The sequence below is a fragment of the Moschus berezovskii genome, chromosome 3 (assembly GCF_049115385.1).
Source record: "Moschus berezovskii isolate FMDL1 chromosome 3, NW_MosBer_1.0, whole genome shotgun sequence".
NCBI classification, from domain to species: Eukaryota; Metazoa; Chordata; class Mammalia; order Artiodactyla; family Moschidae; genus Moschus; species Moschus berezovskii.
The window spans coordinates 72,913,084-72,937,477 of NC_142462.1; the positions used below are offsets into that span (position 1 = coordinate 72,913,084).

Genomic DNA, 24,394 nt, shown 5'->3' on the forward strand with positions numbered 1-24,394 from the left:
GGTCCAGTGGTGAAGACTCGTTGCTACCAATGCGGGGTTGGGGTGGGGGGATTCCATCCCTGGTCGGGAACTAGGATCCCACATGCTAGTGCAGTGAGGCCAAAATAAATAAAAATAAATAAGACATTCGCCTTAAAAATTTTTTAAATGATTCTGTCTTCTAGAGGAGGAAACATAAATCCTTTTTTTTTGTTTGTTTCTGCCTTCTTGTCTAGGCTTTGCATCTCCAGGATCCAGCCTGGCACAGAGTAGGAACGCAACCATCTGTTAAATGATTTGAATCTTAAGTATCAAAAACAGACATTTAATCAGACTAAGCAGAGTGAGAGTATACTGGACAGTCAATAAAGATGCTTTGAATTAGTTTCTAGATTCTGCCGTAGTCCCAGACATATATATCTTGGTGTGTATTCAGTTGATTTAATCTGGCCTAAAGAAGCTCTTCAGTAACATATGTGCATTTAGTTTATAATTGGTCACGTACATTCTCCAGATTGGGCTTGTGCCAAGAATGGAAGTTATGCAGGTGGGTGAAGTCTATGTGGGCATTTCTGACAGTTTTGTGATCTATGAATAACTTCTATCAAACTAGAGAGTAGATCTGTGACTTTCTGCTTGCTAGCAAGCCGTACCAAGTTAACCACACCAGAGTGGGCCACAGCCTACGGCTGTTACAAAGGCCTCGCTTTGTGAAGCTGAAGGTTTTCCTTTGGAAGTTACTGGGGGGAGCTGGAAGCCGAGGCACTGCAGCACAAACTAGCTTAAGAGCCTCTCCTTCACACGCCAGCGGTTCACTCCCCAGAACTGCAAGCTCTTTCAGTGCTGCTTTTGAGTTTTCCCTTGGCCTGGAGACCAGGACATGAAGTCTTTCTTGATGAGTACTGGAAAACCGAACGTGCTCTGATAAGTGGAGAGCGTGTTTTGGAGAGAAGGGGCCGAGGAGACAAAGCCCACTCAGCCTCCCAGCGTCTCTCTTTCTTCCCTGGTCTGGTGTTGTCTAGTCCACCTTGTTCCCACTCCCGGACTCAGCCTGCAAGTTTCTGTATTTCGAGAGGGGGTAAAATCAGTCTACGGCGAAAAACTTGGTGCTTGCTGACCGCATTTCCCAGGACTGAGTTTCTCCGTGCTCTCTTTTCACCAGGCTAGGCCTGAAGCCTCCCTTGTCCGCACCCCCTGGCGCCCCGCACCCGCGCTCCTCGGAGGGCGACCCCTCCGCCGCGCACGCGCCCTCCACGGACTCTCCGCTGACCTTCCCAGGGAAACCCCTTCAGAAGCCTTTCCCCGTCACCTCGCGGCTTCCCCGCCCTTCCTGCTCTTTCCGCTTCCTCCACGCGCCTGCGCGGACCCAATTGTTTTGGCTTTCCGGTGGGATCTAGCAAAGGAAAAGGGCGGGGGAAGCGAGGGTAAGGGCGGGCGGGGTTGGGGGGGGTGGTCCCAAGAACCCGGGAAACTGCGAAACTGACGTTTGTGCTGCTAGGCGCGCGGGCGCGCGCGGCGGGAAAAGAAACCCGGCGCAGGCTGGCCCGCAGTCCGCTGTCCGCGCGTCCCCGGGTCTCGAAAGGGGCCCGCCAAGAGGGCGAGAGCGCGCCGCGGGGGCGGGGTGGGAGCGGCGAGCCGGGCGCCTCGCGGCCCCGGGGCTGACGGGGCGGCGAGGGCGGGCGGCGCGGCTCCCGGGGGAGGAGTCTGGCGGTGGTCGGGCCCGGAGGAGCGTGCGGCGGCGCCCAGGCAGGACGCAGTTTTCCGCTCCGGACTGAGCGGCCGAGGGAGGGCGCGGGGGGAAACCGGAAGGAAGGGGAGGCGGCGGCGCCAGCCTTCCTCTTGGGGAGGCGGAGGCGAGACCCCGGCCCTGGCCGCCGCGGGAGGGCCACGCCCCCGCCGCCGCGCTCCTGGGGCCCAGCGTCTTCGGGGCCGCCGGCCGCACTGGATCCCAACCCTCCGCACTGAGGGACTCGGGTGAGCAGCCCCGGGCGGGGGGCCCGGGGGCGACCTGTGGCGAGCTCGGGAAGGAGGGCCGCGGCTGGAGGGGGCTCGGACCTTTGTGGCTCGGCGGGCAGGGGGCGGCCGCGGCGGCATCTTTCAAACCGGAGACGTTTCCGCCGCGGGCGGGGGATGGGCGCGGGCGGCCGGCGCCTCTGTGCACACCCGGCGGCGGCCCCGCCGCGGCCCGGCGTCCGGCCGGTGCTCGGGGCAGGGGCGGCTGAGCGAGTCGCTCGCGGGGGCGTTTCCGGCCGCGGGTCCCGGGCGGCGCCCTGGCCCCGGCTGGAGCCCGCGTTGCCAAAATCAAGCTGTTTCCCTTAACTACTCGCGACGTGTTCGCGAGACGGTGGGCAGTAGGAAGGCAAGCCCTGAGTTTTTTCCTTGCCCGGTACTTCTGAAGTAACCAAGAGGTGTCTAGATTAACAGAGGTCCCATTGTGGGTCTACTGATGATTTTAAAATGAAAGCAGAAGCTGCCCTTTGAAGCGGAAAATTGTGTGCGTTATTTAGAGTGAAACCTCTTAAGTTGTTTGAACTCGACCACCTTTCTTTCCCTGTGAATTAAGAAACCGTGGAGTAGAATATCCCGATGTGGAGCGGTTATTTTGAGTTAACTGCTCTTTTATCCCCCCTGGTTTATTAATCAAAGCTCACTTTCTACTACCTCGAGGGAGAATAGTATACCACTCACAAATCTCTAGAGTTGTCCGATGCCACGATGACCCCTTTAAAATGAAAATGGAAAAAGAATCGAAAATGTAAAATTACCTATGAAAGGGTATGTTTGTGTGAAATATCTAGCTAAAGTATCAGCGTTGTAAAAGCGTAGGGTACAGGACGTCACGTGTTGTTGATAACATGAATCTGTACGTCTGGCTCACTTGCATTCAGGCATTTAGAAACAACCCTATCAGCAGTGTACTCTGACTACAGTTAATTTTTATCTTTTCTATTGAGACCACTATAATCAACAAAGTGGAATTAACAGTGTTTCTCTATTTTAAAGTAAGGTGGGTTGGTTGGTTTTGCTTCCCGCTGTGTCGTGAAATTTTGCCTCAGTTTGAGTCGTATGAACTTCAAATCTCGAAATTGTGAGTGGCTTACTTTAGTTAACCTTAGGTTAGAATTTTTTTCCTGACTTTTTTTTTTTTTTAAGAAGGACTTTTTCTGACCAAAAGTAAATTGAAAAATCTAACCAGTCAATTGTTTTCCAGCCTTGATGATGTGGAATTTTGCTAATATTAAGTTTACTTCTTAACTTTGATCTTTTGTTAGTCTAGTGTTTATTGAAGCCCCTTTAGATTGGGCCCTGAAATTCTCAAGAGGTTGTTGTCCTCAGTAAACAGTACCAGGGCTATGGCATTCCTGTTGAGCTTGGTTTATAGTTCATGCTTTTCTACGTGGTTCTTTTTTCTCTACAGACAGCTCTTTGTAGGAAGAGTTTTAAGTGCTATAACTCTTGTCTCCTTTTTGCTCTTCTAAGCATTACCATAGAATCTGCTAGCTTTGATTATTCACATAGCGCTTAAGGAGGTGGTTGGGAATAGAGGTGTCAGTACTTCAGTCCACACTCCTCCACAGATTTTCTTTCTCCTAGTTAATGGAAATAATTAGCTATTTCATAACATCCAAACATTGAACGCTGAATGTGTTTAAAGTGAATGGTAAATTTATAGAAATTTGAATGCAGTCTTAAAAGGCAAAAGATTATTTGGTTTTCCCAGAGATTTTACTCATTTACTTAGAAAAGAGTTGTTTTTCTTTTTGCCCATATTTCTAAGAGCAGGATAAAGGATTGGTCCTGATGTCATAAAAAATATGAATGAAAATACCAAAGTCTTTCATTATATCTTAGTCTTTAATCATTTTCAGATTTGTAGAGTTTGAATAGAGCAGGTTATGTTCAGATTACTCAGGGTATTAGAAATGATAGGTTGTTTTCAAGTAACTTTTTTAATATGTGAAGCTTACTCCCTGTTCACTTGCCAGGATTTTTCAGCACCTAGATCCTTCTGTGTGGGAAGGAGGGATTATAGTAGGAGACTCAGAGAAAATGTAATCATTTAATGAGAGATACTTTTTCAATTCTTACCTTTTTTTTTCCCTCAGCTCCACTCCCTCCCATACTTCTGACAAGTGGTAACATGTAAAAATAGATTCCATGGTTGGCAGGGGATTCTAGGTATTCCTCAGTTTACCTTTCTTTTTATTTAAGAGACTGAGAAACTTAAGTAGCCATAATTGTTGTTAAGTGATTGTGCCCTTAATGACCTCATGAATATATTTAATATCTGAGAAATAGTTTTGTTATTGTGATTGAAAAAAATCACTGATTTGGTGAAAAATGAAATCCTATTGAAAAAGTTAAGGTCAATTTTACTTTAGTCTATATTTCTTCAGCTTTCTTAAGTCTGTGCAGAGCTGAGAGGAAAAAAGAAAAGTGATAACCAAATAAGAGGACATACTACAGTCATAATTATTCTATCACAAATGGTGTTTCCTTTATGTTCTTGTTTAATTTTTTAAAAGTGAGATAACTTACTGATCATAATGTAGAACAGAAGCCTATTCTTGTGACCTGTATTTATTTAGGATATTGAGCATAATTAACTTGATGGAGTCAGGTAGTCTTTTCACACTTGTTGGAAGAGGGGTCAAGAAGGAGTAGACCTAGGTTCTGAACTTGATTAGAGTAGAGGAAGCTGTACTGAAATTTCTTAAACTCATATATTCTTTAAAAGTCAGGGTGTTTGTTTTTTAATTGATGTTTGTCACAATTCCAGAAAATTCTGTTTGTGTAGTGGTTGACAATCAATCTGAAGATGAAGTGGTTTTCCAAACATTCCCAACTGTCAGGGTTGTTTTGATAACTTGATAGCAAACTATTTCTGGCACCAATATATTGTCCTTCCTGAAGGAGAAACCTATTTTTTCACTGAAATGAAGGAAGGCTTGTTCTATGACTGGTGCCTTCCTGGCTATCATTTAGTTTTTTTGCACAGGCATCAGCCTTCTCAAGGTTAGTCTTTGTTGTACTAGTATGTTTCATGATTTGTACCATCAAAAATACTCCCTAAAATCTTTGAATGCATTTTTCTTATCTAAAATGCTATTCACCCAAGGCAAAAAGAGAACTGTGTTTGAGTGTTGAAACCTTGTAATTGGGACTCTTAGACTGGTGTAGGTATGAAGGTTCAGAAGGTAGGAAGTTACTACGAAAAGCTTGACCAGTAAGTGAGTGTGTTAAGTAAAATAATTAGAAATTATTATTTTTTTTTTGCACAGAGTAGTAGTTCTGTGTGTCAGGCACTGCTCCAAACTCTCCATAGAGCTCATTTAATCCTTAATCGGTTGAGAAGAATTCTATTTTTATCCCACATTTTACAGATGAGCATACTACAGCACAGAAAGGAAATAACTTATGAAAGGTCACACAACTAGTAAGTTGCAGAGTTGGGATTTCAACCCAAGTAATTTGGCTCCACAGTCCATGCTCTAATTTTTTGGCAATACTTGACATTAGAATAGCCTTGGATTTTTTCTAACAAGTTTAGATCTTCTATATTGACATTTGTAGCACTGGAAGTTAGAGCATCACCTAAGTTAATAATATACAGCTTGAAAGTGCTGCATACAGGTGATGACCTGTAGTCCACTTCCCTTCCTCTTCATCACTGTTTCATCATTACTGTGTAGTTTTTGTGCAGTTGTTGTTTGCAACCTCCTCCCTTTTTTCACCTGGAAAAGGAAATGGCAGCCCACTCCATTATTCTTGCCTGGGAAATCCCATGGACAAGAGCCTGTCAGGTCTCAAAAGAAGAGGACACAACTCAGCAACTGAACAACAACGACCCTATCTTTTTATCCTTCCTCATTTCACATGTACAGCTCGGTTAATTGCTGATCAGTCTCATTTTCACATTCAGTAGTTATTCAATCCTTTATTCTTTATCCTCTAGATCTTGTCTGTATAACATTGGAAAAACTTCTTTTGTATCTGTTTATGTTTCTGTAGCTATTCTGTGGAAGGGTACTATAAGTGACACACTTGTGGGAATGAAAACTAGATTTCAAAGTGAAGTTTAGATACATTTGCTTCCTCTACAAAGTTTATAGTCACATTGATTATTCAGGAGGAAAACAAGTATTGAAACAACTTTCTGTAAAAGGTATTTAAGATTTTTAAGTAGAATTGTGTGTATTACTGTGGATTGTTGACTGATTTAATCCTGATGACCATTTAATAGCAGAATGCTCTGAAACTATCTCGTGTGGCAGAATTCACTCAGTAGAACCTTGGAGACTTGGGTAGCCTAGAGAAAATGTTAGAATCCAAGTTTTTGCTTTTTTTCTCTCAGTTGCAATTCTGTTCTTGTAGGAAGCTTTTAGATTAAAACATAAGTTGGTCTTTGTTCTGTACTTACTTGCAGAAAGTTGGTGAAAAGTAGAAGAAAGGATATCATCCTGTATATAGCATTCTAACCTTTTTCATTGCTATTATCCACTGGTATCAAATAGATCAATCAAAAATACTGAATTTAGCCAAGAACTTAGAAAAAGAAATAAGAATATGCATACTTTTTATGTCAGAGTACATTTTACTTTGTTAGATTCTGAATGTCACAATACTGTGTTTGTATGACTCACATTTAATGCTTTTTCTAGTTGACTTTTCTCACTGTGAAATATGTCCTGAAAACTACCTTTAAATTATAAGACCTTTCTATTCATCTTAAGGTACCTGATACCTGGAAATGTGGCAACTAGTAGTGGTTTCCTAGTCTTTGGCCGTCAGTTCATCTGCTGAATCCACGTGTTCATTTTATGTCTTTACACAGAATTGTTTTGTACACATCTTCTGTTTTTCAAATATATATAAATAAGTTGTGCCTACTAAGTCCCTTCACTTGTGTCCAACTCTTTGCTATCTTTGGTACTATAGCCTGCCAGACTCCTCTGTCCATGGGATTCTTCAGGCAAGAATACTGGAGGGGGTTGCCATTTCCTTCTCCAGAAATGATGCAGTTGATTTTTTTTTAAAAACAAAGACATTCAAGTGTTTTTGACTCTAAAATAGTTTTTTTTTTCCCCTCATTGTGGGTTTCTTTCAGCAGATTATCTTTAGAAAAGTCCTTTTTTTTCTAACCTAGATAAAGGATACTCACACTGGATTTTTTTAAAGGGTTTCAAAAGTTGACTGAGCCTGTAGTAAGTAGGGAAAGTGATTGTGTGACTAGGTAAGAGATGTTAAAATATTTCAGTTGAAAGGTGGAATATAGACAGGTTAGATTAAAATTATTAATTCAACTTTCAAGCATTTAAGGTTTGTGCTTTTTCCTTGTTTTTATGATTTTGAAGGGGAAACATTCTTCTGGGAAAAATATCTTGAGTTGTGTATTTTTGTTACCACCTTTTTAAAAAATTCTTAATATTTGATCAAGAAGCAGCCTAAAACAGAGATTGGTACATTTAGCCTGTAGTCTGTTTTTGTAAAGAACATTTTGTTGAAATAATCATGTCCGTTCGTTTATATGTTGACTTTCACTGTTTTCAGATTGCAACAGATTTACCATTTGGGACAAAGACTATGCTTACAAATCCTAAAATATTTTGTCTTTATGATGAGAAAAGAGAGTATCATTGCATATGTTAACAAAATTTAGAAGGTTTAAATAAGTCTTCAATAAATGTTTCTTTCCTCTGCAGAGTGAACCACTGTTAGCAGTGGGACAAATGCCAGCTGCCTCCTCTGCTCATTTTACTTGTGCTACAGTTGTTCTTATGGTAAAGAATAAAATTTCTTGTATTACTTCTCTATCAAAAGTTTAGCAATGAAAGATCATGACAGCTAGATTTTATTCTTTTGCCTGCCTCTAGATTTGTGTTTGTCTAGAATAAAGACACTCTTATGTGATAGACATGTTTTGGCTGTAGTAAGAGTAAATGTACTTGGTGTCTTAGAGCTCTCATGGTTGGCAGCTCTCAGTCTGAGTACTTACAGTACAATGACCAGCACTTAGAAAATACTCAAAAAACATTGGTGGAGTTAAATTTCAGTAGCCATTAATTTATGATCGAAAATTAAGTAAACAATTTCATTGATACCTGGGAATGAAGGGGAAATTTGTAAAATGTGTCCAATCTTTGGTTATTAAGTACTATAGTTCAGACTTTGTGAAACGTTTCAGAGCGTGTAGTGTATTGATTTTAAGGGCCTTTTGAAGGTTATTGGTTGGCCATCTTAAACTTTGCCATTCTTTACATTTTCAGTTAATACATTTTGAAATCTTATGTTCCCAGAAAAGCAACACTTAATTTTATTTTGAATTGTACTATATACTGATCTGTGTAAATTATTAAATTTATATGATGTCTGAATGACTTTTGCTGCCTATTTTAATGTTGAGATATCTTAAATAAAAATTGTTAGGAAGACAGTGTATCCTAGATTTCAAAGGGAGGGCTGGAAATAGGGGTATATAAAACAGTGACAATAAGATTGTATAAAGTTGGCTCACCGTGTAATTTTCTAAAAGCAGAGTAGTATTGTTTTAATATAGTATGAATACGATAAAAAGAAATCAAATCTAATAAAACGGAGACATACATAAATGGGGCTCAAAAAAGGAACTGCAAAAAAAAATCAGGTTCAGAGAGTTTGAAGTCTTAGAGAAATAACCAGAGTAAACCTGTGCAGCTACCCTGCAAGGAATTCTAGAGTGTAGAGTGTCATCTAAATCTATCCTGGCCCTGGCCAGCAGCTCCTGTCACCTGGTTTAAACATGGATGGGAACAATTTGGGGTCCTGCAGCTGGGGTTAGGACTTTTAGTCTATCAATATATACATTTCTGTCAGATAAAATTTTAGAGGCAGAATTGAAAGATTGAGATAGTAACCATTTACAGTGCTAAATATTACGCCTTCTGTAATACTTCCTTTGCAATTCTGAAATTCAAAAAGTTCTTAAAATCAAATTTAAAAAAATTTGTTTTTGTTAAACTTGATCTGAAGTAATGAGATTCTATATAGTATTATTTTTCATACTATTCATATTTCCCTCAGTGAAAATAGTATGTTCAGCTATAGAGTTCTGTCCCAGACTGCTTGTAGTACATGATATGTTTACCACATTACCTTTATAAGATTTGAGAAATCCTAAATTCCAGAACATAGCTGGCTCTAAGAGTTTTGATTAAGGACTTGGAGGTATGTATCAACTTACACTCCTGTGTAAAACTGCTCATTTCCAACACCCTCACTAACACTGGGCCTTGCTGCATTATTAATATATGAAAATAGCCAGTGATTTTAGGTATTATTAGCCTTAGAGGTTATGCAGTAAACTTAGATTTATAGGGTAACTTTCAGATCTGGAAGAGCAAAGTCATTACCTTAAATGACCCAAAGTCTCTGGCTTTGCACCTGTTTTAGTTACTTCCTTATACTTTACTTGGCTGGAAATTTGACAGTCTACATCAGGTTAGCAGTTTATGTAATAGTATAGCTTGGCCCGAAGTACAATGTGACCTCTTTGAGAGATGGATGATATTTTTGTGAGAAAAGTAGTAGTTTCAAATGATGGTCAAATAGTTTTACAGTTTTCATGTCAACAGCACTTGACTTTCTGATTATGGAACTAAGAATCATCTGATTAGGAAACAGGTGATTTTTAACTATTATTAGTGTTCTGTATTACACATTCTTTTTCCTTATGTGTAATTCATTTGTCATACATTATAAATACTTATTTCCAAATAGTATTTTAAAATTAAACTTTAATGCAGCTGGAATTTCTTTTGATGAATGGTATTGGGTTTTGTTTTTTCCTCCTGGGGGTGTCCAGTGTTATTTGTTGGAATAACCCAGTCTCCTAATTTGAAGACTTCTTTATCATATACCTTTTCTTTCAACTTGAGTGTATTATATTTACTTATTTTTATTTACTTGGGTTTTATTTACTTGCCTTTATTGTAGAACTGTTAATATATTTTAATATTTGATAAGTCATGAGGAAAAACTTGCCTCCCTTTTGCTCAGATATCTTGGCAATTTTGGGGAATTCTTCAGATGAATGGTCTAAAAATTGGATTTGAATCTTCTGAAAATTTTAAATTTGCACATTTTGAGAACATTCATATTTGTATAATATCAAGTCTTCATGTAGTAATACATTTCTCTATTTTGTCATACTGTATGTTTTTGTTTTTCAATAAAATTATGTTTTTAAAGAACTTTATAAATGTATGCATATTGATGTGTTCTTTACTTTCCAAAATGTGTAAATTTTTTATAGAAGTCAGATAACTTAAAACTAAAGATGTAATAAACTTTTAAAGTGTTCCTTTTCTCATGTTTTATTTTTATGGTAATGTATGAAGTGGAATCTCAAAAAAATGTAATTCATATGTAAGTCTGCTTAAACATTGTATTCTAAAAATGTACTGGCCTAGATACTGACTGATTTTTTTTTTTTTTTTTTTAGTTACTCCAGAGGATCCACCAAACATAGGATGTTGCCACAAAATCTACCTCGTATGTTACTCTCTTTTGAGATGAACAACAGTTGGAAATTTGAGCAAGATGTGTGCAGACTGTGTTGAAAAACTCTGAAGAACCTAATTAACACAGGATGACCTAGTAGTGATTCTAAGCCCATAGCAAGATACTATTTAGTGAGTGTGTCAGTCTTGGTTCTGAATGCTGCAGATAACAGCAAGCAGAGTTTCTCCTTTCTTTATTTCTGAAGCATTCACTTGACCTTCCATCAGTAAGACTGACTTCATTCTAATCTGTTCCTGGAGATATTAATGGAATACAGTCATGTCCACTCAAGAGGAGAAGCAGATCAATACTGAATATGCTGTGTCCTTGTTGGAGCAGTTAAAATTGTTTTATGAACAGCAGTTGTTTACTGACATAGTGTTAATTGTTGAGGGCACTGAATTCCCTTGTCATAAGATGGTTCTTGCAACATGTAGCTCTTATTTTAGGTAAGTACTTTTAATCTTGGTTAGTTTGTAATTTCAAGTGCAGAATGTTAGCTTGTTTTAATCTTTTGATAGAAATTATTTTAAACACTATTTAAAAATTAGATGTCTTAATGTTTTGCCTAAATTTTCTATTTGGGTGATAAAGTGTTTGCCAGTCACCTCCTTGTGTGTGTAGATAAGGGACAGGCAAGGGAATTTTTTACAAAGATTAAATACAAGAAATTTGAAATTAAGGTTAAGTTTAATGATGTGAAAATAAAAAGGTTCAGAATACAGTACTGTTTTTTTCATTGAAAGAGAAAGGAAAATGAATAGTGTAATTTTCACTTACTCATAAGATTTTAAAATGTTAAATTTAGAAAATGGTCTTTGTTTATAAATTTAAGAGTTAACCGTATACTTGATAATAACTTCTAGAAGATAATTGGTAGTGTTTAGATGTGTTAAGGACTTTTATTTCCTTTGAAAAAATGAATTTTTTATTCACTGTTGGTTACTTTTATCATTTGTGCTATCTTTTTAGCCTTGCCAGACTCCTTCCCAGATTGAAATCGTTAATAACTGATAATGTTGTTCTCTGTGCCTCAGAATTTAGAAGTTGATTTAATTGTTTGCTAATTATAAATAAAACTTTACATTTTTATGATCTTTTACAACTTTTAATCTTTTTAAGGTAGGTTTTCCTTTGTTATGTATTTCATGGGAGGAATAGAATTAAGGCATAGAAATTCCTATGTTTGGTCACTGCCCTTAGGTTGAATTTTTACTTAATATTTGAAAGGGACAGAGTGAATAAAGATGAATTAAATGTGGACTGGTATATTCGTACAACAAGTCTTAGCTGGCTTAAGTGGCTGTCATCAATGAAAGTTACTTTATGCTGCATTTTAGTGGCAGCTATAGACAGGACAGGTATAATCTTAACTTTTCAAGGCTAACATAGAGGAAGGTGTAGAAACTTCACATTCCTCAATATAACACATCTCATGATGATTACAGAAGCTTAGGCCCAGATTGCCTTGTCAGTTGCTTTGCTCTGCCTGCTGTTTTTTCAGGTTTAGCTGTGGATATTTCATAGTTTCAGACGTTGAAACTGTTTTTATCTTAGAAAACTTAGCATATTTGCAAACAGTGATTATAGAAAACCTAATGGACCTAGAGAGGATCCTCAGAATCCTCTCATGTTTCTACAGATAGAGATTCTTGGATTTCAAACCCAGAAGTTACGATTCTTCTGGGTCTAACTCAGTGGGTCCGAGTTAGAGTTTCAGGATTTGTATATTTTAAGAGCTTCCCAGATGATTGTGATTGTCAGGATTGTTTTTGTTTTTTCATCTCCGTTGACTTAGTAGATATGTCAGGAATTCAGAGTTACAGATTCAGTCAAACCTAGGTCCATTAGTTCTCCCTTTTTAATGGCTGTTAATTATGAATTGATTATTCTTTGTTGGAAAGCTTTATGACTTGTGGCTTTTCAGATTGGTATTGTAATCATAGAATCTTTTGTAGTTATTACCCTAGTAGTTGTTTTGTGTAACTTAAACCTATGCAGAAATTGTTTGCTTAATTGTCATCTCTATCAGGAAGGTAAAACATGTGATTACGGGTTAGGTGTCTTACCTTTTTTCTTCCTTGTTAACTTTATTTTTTATTGTATAGATAACACGCTATTCTCTAAATTTTCTAGCCATGAGGTTATTCTTTTATCTTTTAACTAATTGGGTTGGAATTGGCTTCCTGGAAGACTAAATAAAAAGTTTAAATGTTTCATTAGTATCACAATTTTAAAAGCAACACAATCTCTTTAAGGCTGCTGTTATTAATTTATCACTAGTTAGTTCCCTTCTTTAGCATCTTTGGTGTTCTAAGAGAATATATTCTCCCTCAAGCAAATCAGATAATAGGGATTTGAAATAACAGTAGAAAGAATAGTTCTGCCCATGTTTGGGATTAAATCCATCCATCTTTACAATCCTATGTCTGGGCCAATTTCATAATCCACAAGACCAAAACACATATATTAATTTTTCCTCCTATATATATCTTTTCTCTGGACTAGATAGATAATTATCATTGTATATTCCCACAATAATAACTTGATCTTTTCCCAGATTTCTTCAGCTGGATTCTGCTTTCAAGTTTGTAGATTTCAGTATCCTTACATATGTTGCTATCAATTTAACAATTAGAAATTTACTGTGAGAAATTTTGTCCTTTGAACTAGGTACGTTCTTTTGCAGTTTACCAGTTCCATTCCACCAAGAATCAAAAAAAACTTCTAAAATCCCAAGAACCTCTGAAGTAATAGTTTCTACTTCTTAGTAACATATACAGTAGACCCCAAGTGAAAGGGATTACTTGAGAATTACTCAGCACCTCTCTCACCATGGTAATTCAGCCTGCTATAATATTGTGCAATTCAGTATTTATTCTTTCTCTGAAAAGCCTGTTTCAGATTTTTATGATCAAGTTGGCTAAGCTTCCCCTAGTGTCTTTCGTCTTTGGGAAGCATAGATCCTTCACAGAAGTCCATTATTCTGGTGTCTTAAGCTATAGCTGGGAGTGTCATCTGTATAGTCAGCTGTTCTCTTGCCCTGCTTCCTCTTCCAAAGTTAACTACCTTCTAATGGAACAGAGAAAAAGCACATGGCCCCTCAATCTTCCATTTTTACTCAGCTCTCTTGTAATTCTTTTTCAGGTTGCTTTTGGTTATCTCCCAAGTGAGAGAAGTGACTTGTGAAATAAGTGACAGCAGTAGTCTTAGGTGTTTTTGTTAGAGTTTTCTTGTTACATCTTGGATATTGTTCGAGAATAATTCCTGTTCTTCTTTTACTTTGATTAGGTTTATTTATGGCCATTCTGTATTCTTTGGGAGGCAGTTTTCAAACACCCTGATTGATGTTTTTGCCATTTTTTCATTCTCTAACTGCCTCAAGTTAGTTGCTGTTCTTACTGCTCTTTGTGAGCAACACCAGAAATCACCAGTGCTTTCCTAATTGCTTTTGTTATGTTTGTTACCCTCGACACTCTAGTTTTTGACACCCTGCTTCTCTTGCCCAGAGTAGCATTATACTGACTGGCTTGTTCTTATTTCTCTGATGATTGTTTCTCAACCTTTTGTCATTCTTACTTTTTCTTCTATTAGAACTCTACCTCAGGTTGGTCATTGGGAATATGGGTGGGTTTTTCTTTCAGTTTTTTAGTCTCTCTCATGTAACTTACTTGGCTTTAACATATGACATTTTGTTGAAAATTCACAGTCTATTGCATTCTTCATAGTTTCAGTAATATTAAATACTTAACTGGTTATTGTATTATTTCTATTTGACTCAGCTGCCCACATCTTCAATTAAACTTATCTAAAATTTAGCTCACCTTTTTTACAAGATTAATTTTTTTTCCTCCATCTTAGAATTTTCCTCTCAATGGTTAACAATTTTTTTTTCAGGCATTTACTTGAAAATAAAGAGCTGGCTTTGATTCTTTTCCTATCTAAGAAAGGAGCAGCAAAGAACAAGATGGTTAGATAGCATCACCCGCTCAGTGAACATGAATTGGAGCTAATTCTGGGAGATAGCTGAGGACAGAGGAGCCTGGCATGCTGCAGTCCACAGGGTCGCAAAGAGTCAGACACAACTTAGCAACTAAAAAACAACAGTCTACTTCCTATTCTTATTGTCAATGTTCAGAAAATCACCTGATCTTGTTGGGTTTTTTGTAAAAGCTTTTGTGTCCATTTCTACCATCCTCAGTCAGGTGGTTCTTCTAACATAGATTATTACAGTAGCCTAAAAAGCAGTTTTCCGGTCTCCAGCCTTTGGCTGTTTAAATCTGTCAGTACAGAGTATTCTAGAATATGTTTTATTATGCTAGTGAATCCATGCTCAGAACCCTTCAGCATTCTTCATTATCTACAAGGAAGTTCAGTAAAAAGTTTTGGCTCTGCTATTGGGCTTGCGTGATCTTACCCCTGACGCAGGATTGAACCTAGGCCCAATCAGTGAAAGCACTGGGTCCTAACCACTGAACCGCCAGGGAGTTTCCTCTTGCGTCTCATTTTAAAAGCCTTCTGTGATCTAAATGCCTGAACCTCTTAGGTTCAGCAGTCTCCCCCCCAAAAAAGTTCTTATATTCTACCCTGACTCACTACTACATCCACTTTAAAGCATTTCTAATCTTGTCCTTGAGGTACCCAGGCTAGTTGTTGTGATGCCACACTTTAGATCGCTATAGGCTTTTCTATATGTACAGTAATACTCTGCATTTTTTTTTCATCTCTCCCCTATATATGGACATTTTAGTTTGTATTCTTCATAACATAATTGCCTTTACAGCATATTTTCCTGCATGTAATAAATTTTTAGGAAACTGTCCTGCATATTTTTAGGAAATCATTTGAGTAAATTGAAATTTTAACAGCTTTGTTGAGAGCTAATTTACATACAGTTAAGTATTTCAGTATATTTAAAGAGCTATACAACCATCTCTACAATCTAATTTGAAATATTTCCATAACTTTATGCCCACTTATAGTCAGTCACTCACCTTTCTTACCCATGGCCCTGGGTAACTGCTAATCTCCCTTCTGCCTCTGTGTATTTGCTTTTGGGGGATATTTCATATAAATGGAATCATATAGTATGTGGTCTTTTGTATTTGCCTTTCACTGACCATAATGATTTTAAGGTTTGTCTGTGTACGTATTAAAGAGTTTCTTTTATTGCTAAATGCCATTGTGTGAATATAAGGAGTAAATTAATTTTGATATTATCATTCAGAATGGCATAGTGGAATAGTTTGGTATAGCTTTGGCACTGGATTATGCTTTTCTGTTGCCTCCCTCAAAAGTTTTTCCCTGTAAGTTGTCCATCAGCAAATACCCTAAATAAACATTCTATGTGGTCTAGTTTTGGTGGTTTTTTTTAAACTCTACTTTTGTTTCCTCCTCCCACCCTTACTGTAGGGCCATGTTCATGAGTGGACTAAGTGAAAGCAAACAGACACACATACATCTGAGAAATGTGGATTCAGCCACCTTACAGATAATAATAACCTATACATACACGGGTAACTTGGCAATAAATGACAGCACTGTAGAACAGCTTTATGAAACAGCTTGCTTCCTGCAGGTAAGCAGTTTTTTCTCTCAGTTTTATATGTTAACTGTGGTTTATTTTTAAGAAACATTGTTTCATCAGTGATGTCTTATAGCTATATAATTTTATTGCAGATTTTAGAATGTAAAGTTTTCTTCTCTTTTTAAAATGTATAAAAGAGAAACAATAGAATTTGATCATCTAGTAAACTTAGCTTTATGATGGGAACTTTACTGAAAAAGATAGGTGAAAATTTCATATTAGTTTCATATTCTGCCTAGTATACCACAGAATTTAGATCTTAAGTAAAAAGTTTTTAACAGTGTTAATAAATTTAAATGCTTTGGTGTTTTGGCTAAAAGCTTAGATACGCTAATTTTTTATGGTATTACTTTTCATGGAAAATGTCAAGATTCTTAACAAGTTATCGAACAAATATTTATAACAGCATGAGAACACACTGAGCTATTAAAAATTAAACTAAAATAAAAAGTGATGATATATTTACATATGATAAACTATTTCACTGTCTCACTTTGTTTCCCCTTCAGCATTTTAATTTATTTTTGGCCATGCCATGTGGCTTGTGGAATCTTAGTTCCTGAACCAGGAATGAAACCCGTGCTCCCTGCAGTGGAAGCAGCATCTTAACCACTGGACCAACAGGGACTTCCACCCTTCAGCATTTCTTTTAAATTTTAAGAGGCATATAAAAATATTTTCCAGGACTTCTGGTGGTCCATTGGTTAAGAATCCACACTTCCACTGCAGGGGACATAGATTTGATCCCTATGCTGTATGGTGTGGCTAAATAAATAAATAAATTTTTCTCATTTCTTTTCCTATTTGGAATAATCCTTTGTATTTTCAGAAATAAGTTTCTCCAAAGGGAGAATCATCAAGCTGAAGGTTAAGTTTTGGTAGCACAATTCATGATACCTAGTGGGTACTGGATAAATGCATGCTGAATAAACGTCAGTGACATTGGTTGAGCACCAGTTTAAGTAGCTTTCCTCCTTTTTAGTTTGTACTCTTCTCCCCGCCCCTCAATTGTGCAGTGTCCTACTGTACCTGTAATTCTGGGGAAACTGAAGCCCATGGTAGCTTCCTGGTGCTTTACAATGGAAGACATTGATTATCCTGAATCCAAACCTAAAAGGAAGAAATGCCTACTCTGTAAGCACTGTCTTCTATAATTTAAATGATTTCATTACTTTTTTTAAAAGCCAGGAACTTAAAGCAGGTATTTTTAGAATTGCTAAATAATTGAGGAATTTTAAGAAATTTGGGTTTCAGAATACTGTTACTGTAAATAGTGACACCTTTCCTTTTTTTTTTCACTCATGTTAATGAAACCCTTAGGCATATGCTTACCCAAATGCAAACCCAGACTCTGCCTCCAGGACTAAGGTTGCCCTGGCAAGTCTGGGATGGGGCATTTTATGACTGCCAACATGGCTTTCACTATTAACTACATGAAATGTTTTTATATGCCAGATACTGTACTGATGCTATATATCAGTTCTCATCTAATCCTAAAATAATCAATCAATCACTTAAAGGATTTCCCCATTTTAGGCAGGAGAAAGCTGAGGCTTAGAGAAGAAAGCTACTTGTCTGATATTATACAAGTGTTGACTGGCCTATCCAAGTTTTGAATCCAAGCAACTTGACTTCTTATCACAAACTGTTTCTAGTTAATCACTGTGATCTGGAATAAATATAGTAGGTAGCACTTGTAACTCAACTGAGATCTGTTTTGTCTTGAGAAAAAACAAATCTAGGAAACTGAGTGGCTAAGATGGATTGTTAAATGTAGATTATGTATAACTGCATTGTTTTCTTTTGATTGGTTATCCTAGTGCTCCAGGTAAGAAGGGCAAATAACTATTGTTAGGCATTGTGTATTTCTTCATTTTTATGAATATCTTATACACGTTGACAAAACCAGATTCTCGCTTCTCAACAATAGTAATTTCCTGTACTGATTTACATTGTTGTTATTTGGTTTTCTCAGTTAAATATTTTTTAAAGCCTAAAAGTATTTAACTTATGCATGAATTTCCTTACCTTTAGGCTGTTTAGGTTTTTAAGAGCTGTTTATTGGGGGAGGTCTTGTTTTTGTGCAGCATGTGGGATATGGGATTTTACTTCCCTGACCAGGGATCGAACCCACACCCCCTGCAGTGGAAGCTCAGAGTCTTAAACACTGGGGAAGTCCCCAAGAGCCTATCTGATGTTATACTACTGACTCCTAAATAAGGCAGTTAAGTAGGCCACTAGACAGGAAGAAAAATGCAAAACAATACATAGTGAAAGTTGCTCAGTTGTGTCCGACTCTTTATGACCCCATGGACTGTAGCCTGGCAGGCCCCTCTGTCCGTGAAATTCTCCAGGCCAGAATACTGGAGTGGGTAGCCATTCTCTTCTCCAACCAAGAGATTGAACCCAATTCGCATTGCAGACGAATTCTTTACCATCTGAGCCACCAAGAAAGCCCCTGCATAGTCGTCTAGTTTTTTATTACTGGAAGACACTATCTCTTAGCCCAAATGTGTATCTAAAAATGAAACTACAGTATAAGGATCTGATTAATATACTTGTGTGTTACATAGCAAATGTCTAGCTTGCCTTTATCAGCCTTGTTTTTCCCCCATTTTTAGGTAGAAGATGTGTTACAACGTTGTCGAGAATATTTAATTAAAAAAATAAATGCAGAGAATTGCGTGCGATTGTTGAGTTTTGCTGATCTGTTCAGCTGTGAGGAATTAAAACAAAGTGCTAAAAGGATGGTGGAGCACAAGTTCACGGCTGTGTATCATCAGGAAGCTTTCATGCAGCTGTCACATGATCTACTGATAGACATTCTCAGTAGTGACAATTTAAATGTAGAAAAGGAGGAGACAGTTCGTGAAGCTGCTATGCTGTGGCTGGAGTACAACACAGAATCACGATCCCAGTATTTGTCTTCAGTTCTTAGCCAAATCAGAATTGATGCACTTTCAGAAGTAACACAGAGAGCTTGGTTTCAAGGTCTGCCGCCCAATGATAAGTCAGTAGTTGTTCAAGGTCTGTATAAGTCCATGCCCAAGTTCTTCAAACCAAGACTTGGAATGACTAAAGAGGAGATGATGATTTTCATTGAAGCGTCTTCAGAAAATCCTTGTAGTCTTTACTCTTCAGTCTGTTACAGCCCCCAAGCAGAAAAAGTTTACAAGCTGTGCAGCCCACCAGCTGATTTACATAAGGTTGGGACCGTTGTAACACCTGATAATGACATCTATATAGCAGGTGGTCAAGTTCCTCTGAAAAATACAAAAACAAATCACAGTAAAACAAGCAAACTTCAGACTGCCTTTAGAACTGTGAACTGTTTTTATTGGTTTGATGCACAGCAAAATACCTGGTTTCCAAAGACCCCAATGCTCTTTGTCCGTGTAAAGCCATCTTTGGTTTGCTGTGAAGGCTATATCTATGCGATCGGAGGAGATAGTGTGGGTGGAGAACTTAATCGGAGGACTGTAGAAAGATACGACACTGAGAAGGATGAGTGGACAATGGTAAGCCCTTTGCCTTGTGCTTGGCAGTGGAGTGCAGCAGTTGTAGTTCATGACTGCATTTATGTGATGACCCTGAACCTCATGTATTGTTATTTTCCAAGGTCTGATTCATGGGTAGAAATGGCCATGAGACAGACGAGCAGGTCTTTTGCTTCAGCTGCAGCTTTTGGTGATAAAATTTTCTATATCGGAGGGTTGCACATTGCTACTAATTCTGGCATAAGACTCCCCTCTGGCACTGTAGATGGGTCTTCAGTAACTGTGGAAGTCTATGATGTGAATAAAAATGAGTGGAAAATGGCAGCCAACATCCCTGCTAAGAGGTACTCAGATCCCTGTGTGAGAGCTGTTGTAATCTCAAATTCCCTGTGTGTGTTTATGCGAGAAACGCACTTAAATGAGAGAGCTAAATACGTCACTTACCAATATGATCTGGAACTTGACCGGTGGTCTCTGCGGCAACATATATCTGAACGTGTACTCTGGGACCTAGGGAGAGATTTTCGATGCACTGTGGGGAAACTGTATCCATCCTGCCTTGAAGAATCTCCATGGAAACCACCAACTTACCTTTTTTCACCGGATGGAACAGAGGAGTTTGAAATGGATGGAGAGATGGTTGCACTACCGCCTGTATAGTCAGGAGTTCAGGGAGTGCACGCTTCGTCTGTTTGCTTTGTCATTTTCTTTGCTTAATGAGAGACTATGAAAGGACTGAATATGAGTACATAAAAAAAATCTATCTTTGATAAATTTTATTTTTATGCCCTACTTAATATTTGCATCAGTATAATATATATCAGTGAGTCTTAAAGATATGCTTCCATAATATGAAATAGATTATCCAATAATTGAGAAACTTTTATGTGTATCATGAGAGCATAACAATCTGGATTATCTAACATTGTTAGCCCTGTGTATGTACAGTTCCAAAAGTTCACTTATTAAAGTAGTTTCCTGTTCCTAGTGTGGTATATCACAAATTGTGCTGAGGTTATTTTAGTAAATGTATTTCATTCCCGTGCTTCTGTTTTGAAGTCCTGGAATATAGTTTTTTTTCAGTGTAGTTAACTTAACACTAGTGTCCATGTTGGCATAGAAATGTTGTCTAAATCCTATAGTTGAGGAAGATCTTCCATTTTATGGTATTGCACAGGGAAAGTATGACTGCAGGATCAGTCTGACTATATACTATTAGGTGCATGTACTCTCTTTTCACTAACTTATATTTGTCTATCTAGAATACAGGTCTTCCAATCAGCTGGTCATTCACCAGGTGTGGACTTAAGTTGCTGGACTTGCAATAAGAATTGCTAGTCCCTCATTGTGCGGGTCTGTGTGGAGCTTTAATCAGTAAATGCCTCCACTTTCTGTATTACATTAACATTGGCTCATGCATATAACTACCTGCTGCTGTTGTATTTCTCCATCTTAAAGATTTAGAGTGGGTTAACCAGGTCATTACATCTTAATTTAATAAGCATTACTGTAGAGTGATTGTGTATAGATACTTGTTAGCTGTCAGGGTGTGATTTTTTTAACCTGTTGTGTGTGGGGGGGTAGGATTAGAAAGGTGAACTGTTCAGGAATTCTCTGCACTAGCAGTGCAGAAGAGCAGATAACTAGTGCTGCTCTGGCATTAATCCCAGGAACCACTAGCAGTAGCGGGCCGCCGCCAATCTAACATGAGCACAGGTGCTTCATGACAAACATTACTAGCATGTTCAACTGCATAATGTTCTGGCACTGTATTTTGAATGACATTAATTTATTAAATAAATTGTATATATTCAAAATCTGTTTTTCTTTTGTGATGGGAATGGTGTGATTGTAGTTTTATGGGGTCAGCTTAGTTTGTTACAGGTGATTTCTTCAGAATTTTGTTTGAGATTATATGTATATTTGTCCAATTTGAGCCTTACTGTAGCAACATAAATTACAGATCAATGACTGCCTTTCAACTGTAGTTGCCTATTAGAATCATCTCTGGGTACTTTTGAAAAAACTTGGGATGATGCCGAAGTCTCATCCCAAACAAAGGAAATCAGTCTGTACACTCTTCAAAGCAGTAGTCTTTTGGAACCCCATTGGTTTAGGCCTTAAATATAAATGTTTGATTCTAGATTACCTAGATTTGATTCTGGTCTTCCTAGAGTATATCATTGATTATGTTTACAAACCTTAACTGCCACCCACTCCTTATTGAGTCAAGTCCAAATAAGGTCTGTTGCAAAATTATAGAAAATCAAAGAAAAAAAAATCCTGAGAGAAGCCAGGTGAAAAAAAATATCTATAGTTCTTACATCCAGCTTATCTTCAGGCAAGAAAATGGAATAAAATATTTAAAGTGTTTAGAGTAAAAGTCTAGCAACATAGCATTCTGTGTCCTGCAAAATTATCCTTCCAAAGTTAAGGAAAAATAAAGATTTCTTGGCAATCCTCCAAACTTCTTTGCCTTACTGTCACTTTTATAACTTGTGGCAAACTCTGAATCTTAGATGAGTTCAGCTCTGTCTGCCTTATCTAAATAGAATTGGGTTGCTGATGACTGCCACAGAAAATAGCATAATGGTATACAGACTGGTGACACTATAAATTTGTGATCATCATCCTCAACTAAGTTCTCAACATTAGCAACCTGTCCTTCATTCTTCAAAACAATCTGAAACCTGTAGCCTCCTTAAATCTTCACTTTCCTCAAGTCTGTTAGCAGATTATTTCTGAACTATCCATCGCCAAATCTGTCTGAACCTGCATCCTCTATAGGTTCTTCCTCTCCTGTTTAGAAAGCATAAAAGCATGAAGGATCTTACAAAGTTTGCTCTATGATTCTGCTAGCTCCCAAATTGTCTTGAGCATCATCATCCCATCAGGAACTTAAATACAGATTCCTGAACTCTAACCAAACCTTAAACTTTGAAAGCCTCCCCAGCTGATTCTTATGTAGCCTTCTCATTCCTCCAGTACTTCAGTTTCTCTAACTGGGTCCTTGTATTTCTTTAAACATGACCAAACCTTTTTTTAAAATAAAAATCCTCCTCAACCCTTTCCCTCTTTCCCACTTATAAACCTAATTGCTTGCCTGATTTGTCTTTTGAGGAACCACAGCTCACAATTTACCACAAAATTCATATGAGACTAGTTTTTGCCACTTACTCCACTGAAACGTGAAATTTTTTTAAGTCCAGAGGATACTTTGCTCATGTTACTTTGAAACATGGTAGTATTTTACACTGTTGAACACTTTATGAGACTCTAAACTGCATTTGTCACGTTTTGTCACGTTATGCTCTTCTGGTTTTCTTCCCCCACAGAGCCTTTTCTCAGACCCTTGCTGATTTCACCTCTAACCATGTCTTAACATATGCCCTAAACAAAACTTCACTTCAATGACTTCTGCTGATTCTCTTCGGCCCAGATCATCACCTGAGCCAAACTTGGATACTGTTTTAACTGGAGCTGCTATAACAAAGTACCATAGATTAGGTTGGTTATAAGCAGAAATTTTTTACAGTTTTGGAGGCTGGAAGTTCAAGATCAGGGTGCCAGCATGGTTAGATTCTTAGAAATTCCTCTTCTGACTTGCAGACTGGCAACTTTGTATCCTCCTGTGGCAGAAAGATTCAGTAATCTCTTGGGCCACTTCTTATAAGGGCACTAGTCAGATTCATTAGGGTTCCACCCTCATGACGTAAATTCTCAATGGCCTTGCCTCCCAACACCCAGTTGGGATTAGAGTTTCAACTTAACAAATTTTGGGAGGACACAAACTGTCCATAACAAGTGTTTTCAAAGTTATCTCAAATTCAACATTTTTATTTCTCTACCCACACCCTCATTTCTGGTTCTGGTTATGTCAGTAAATGGCATCATCATCCATCCTGTTGCTTAAGCCAGAATCTTGGAAAGTTAAGTGACTTTTCCCTCTCCCTCACCTCCATATCCTGTCCGTCACAAGGGCTTATAGGTTCTCTTAAATATCTCTTGAATTCATCCTTACTTCCAACACATTAATCTAGAGCTGTTTTCATCTCTCACCTGAAGGAAAAGCTTTATTGAGCCATAAGGCACATAGCATGCAATTCAGTGTCTTTGTGTCACACAATTGTAGAACATTTCATGACCCCCAAAACCCATACCCACTCTCCATTCCTCTCCAAATGATCTCTAAGGATACCTTCTTTGCTCACACTTTCTCCACAGTGCAATAGTTTTCATTTAATTTTGCTTAGAACGTTCATTGTCCTTGGAATAAAGCTCAAGTTCCTTTCCAATTTACAAGACCTTTATATTTTGGTCTTTGCTTGCTTTTCTGACCTAATTTCTTTCCTTACAGTTTATAGCTCACTAAGATTTTTAGTTATCTTAATGGGCCTTGTCCTCTTTCACATAGTTTTTTCTGCCTCAAACACTTCTCATTTGACTGGTTAGTTAGATTTAAGGTGATTATACATCCTAGGTTATGCTTATTTTCACTTTGAAAATTGTCCCTGTTTGGATAGTTAAGATATGGTAACCCTAGTTGAATTCAATTTACCATTCAGGTAACTTCCTCCAAGTGACTTTTTTTTTCCTTCAGCTGTGCCATGGGACATGTGTTATCTTAGTTCCTGGACCAGGGATAAAACCCATGCCCCTTGCATTGCATAGTCTTAACCCCTGGACCTCCAGGGACATGTCCCCTCCAAGCAGCTTTAAAAAAAATTCTAACATGGTTCCCTTTGTTTAAATCTCAAATTTTACTCTCTATTGCCTAACACTCATTAAACTA

The 24,394-nt window shown here is 38.1% G+C and overlaps 1 protein-coding gene across 4 annotated transcripts; it reads left to right on the forward strand.

Moving 5' to 3' along the window:
- Positions 1-1,372: 1,372 nt before the first annotated feature.
- Positions 1,373-24,037, forward strand: KBTBD2 (kelch repeat and BTB domain containing 2). Of its 4 annotated transcripts, none has more exons than XM_055420913.2 (5): positions 1,373-1,403; positions 7,683-7,760; positions 10,460-10,967; positions 15,931-16,096; positions 18,727-24,037. In XM_055420913.2, exons 3-5 carry the CDS (start codon positions 10,798-10,800, stop codon positions 20,260-20,262), a joined length of 1,872 nt encoding a protein of 623 aa, XP_055276888.1. In that variant the 5' UTR covers positions 1,373-1,403; positions 7,683-7,760; positions 10,460-10,797; the 3' UTR covers positions 20,263-24,037. The 4 variants fall into 4 exon arrangements, with proteins under 4 accessions (XP_055276888.1, XP_088690716.1, XP_055276886.1 ...); XM_055420911.2 differs by lacking the exon at positions 1,373-1,403 and adding an exon at positions 1,653-1,953; XM_088834590.1 differs by lacking the exon at positions 7,683-7,760 and having other exon boundaries at positions 1,384-1,403.
- The last annotated feature ends 357 nt before the right edge of the window (positions 24,038-24,394 follow it).

What these genes read in the sequence shown, in the direction of transcription:
- KBTBD2 (XM_055420913.2), top strand. Translation starts at nt 10,798, where the DNA reads ATGTCCACTCAAGAGGAGAAGCAGATCAATACTGAATATGCTGTGTCC. An exon ending in ACATGTAGCTCTTATTTTAG is followed by an intron (nt 10,968 to 15,930) that starts GTAAGTACTTTT and finishes CCCTTACTGTAG; the next exon opens with GGCCATGTTCATGAGTGGAC. An exon ending in AAACAGCTTGCTTCCTGCAG is followed by an intron (nt 16,097 to 18,726) that starts GTAAGCAGTTTT and finishes CCCCATTTTTAG; the next exon opens with GTAGAAGATGTGTTACAACG.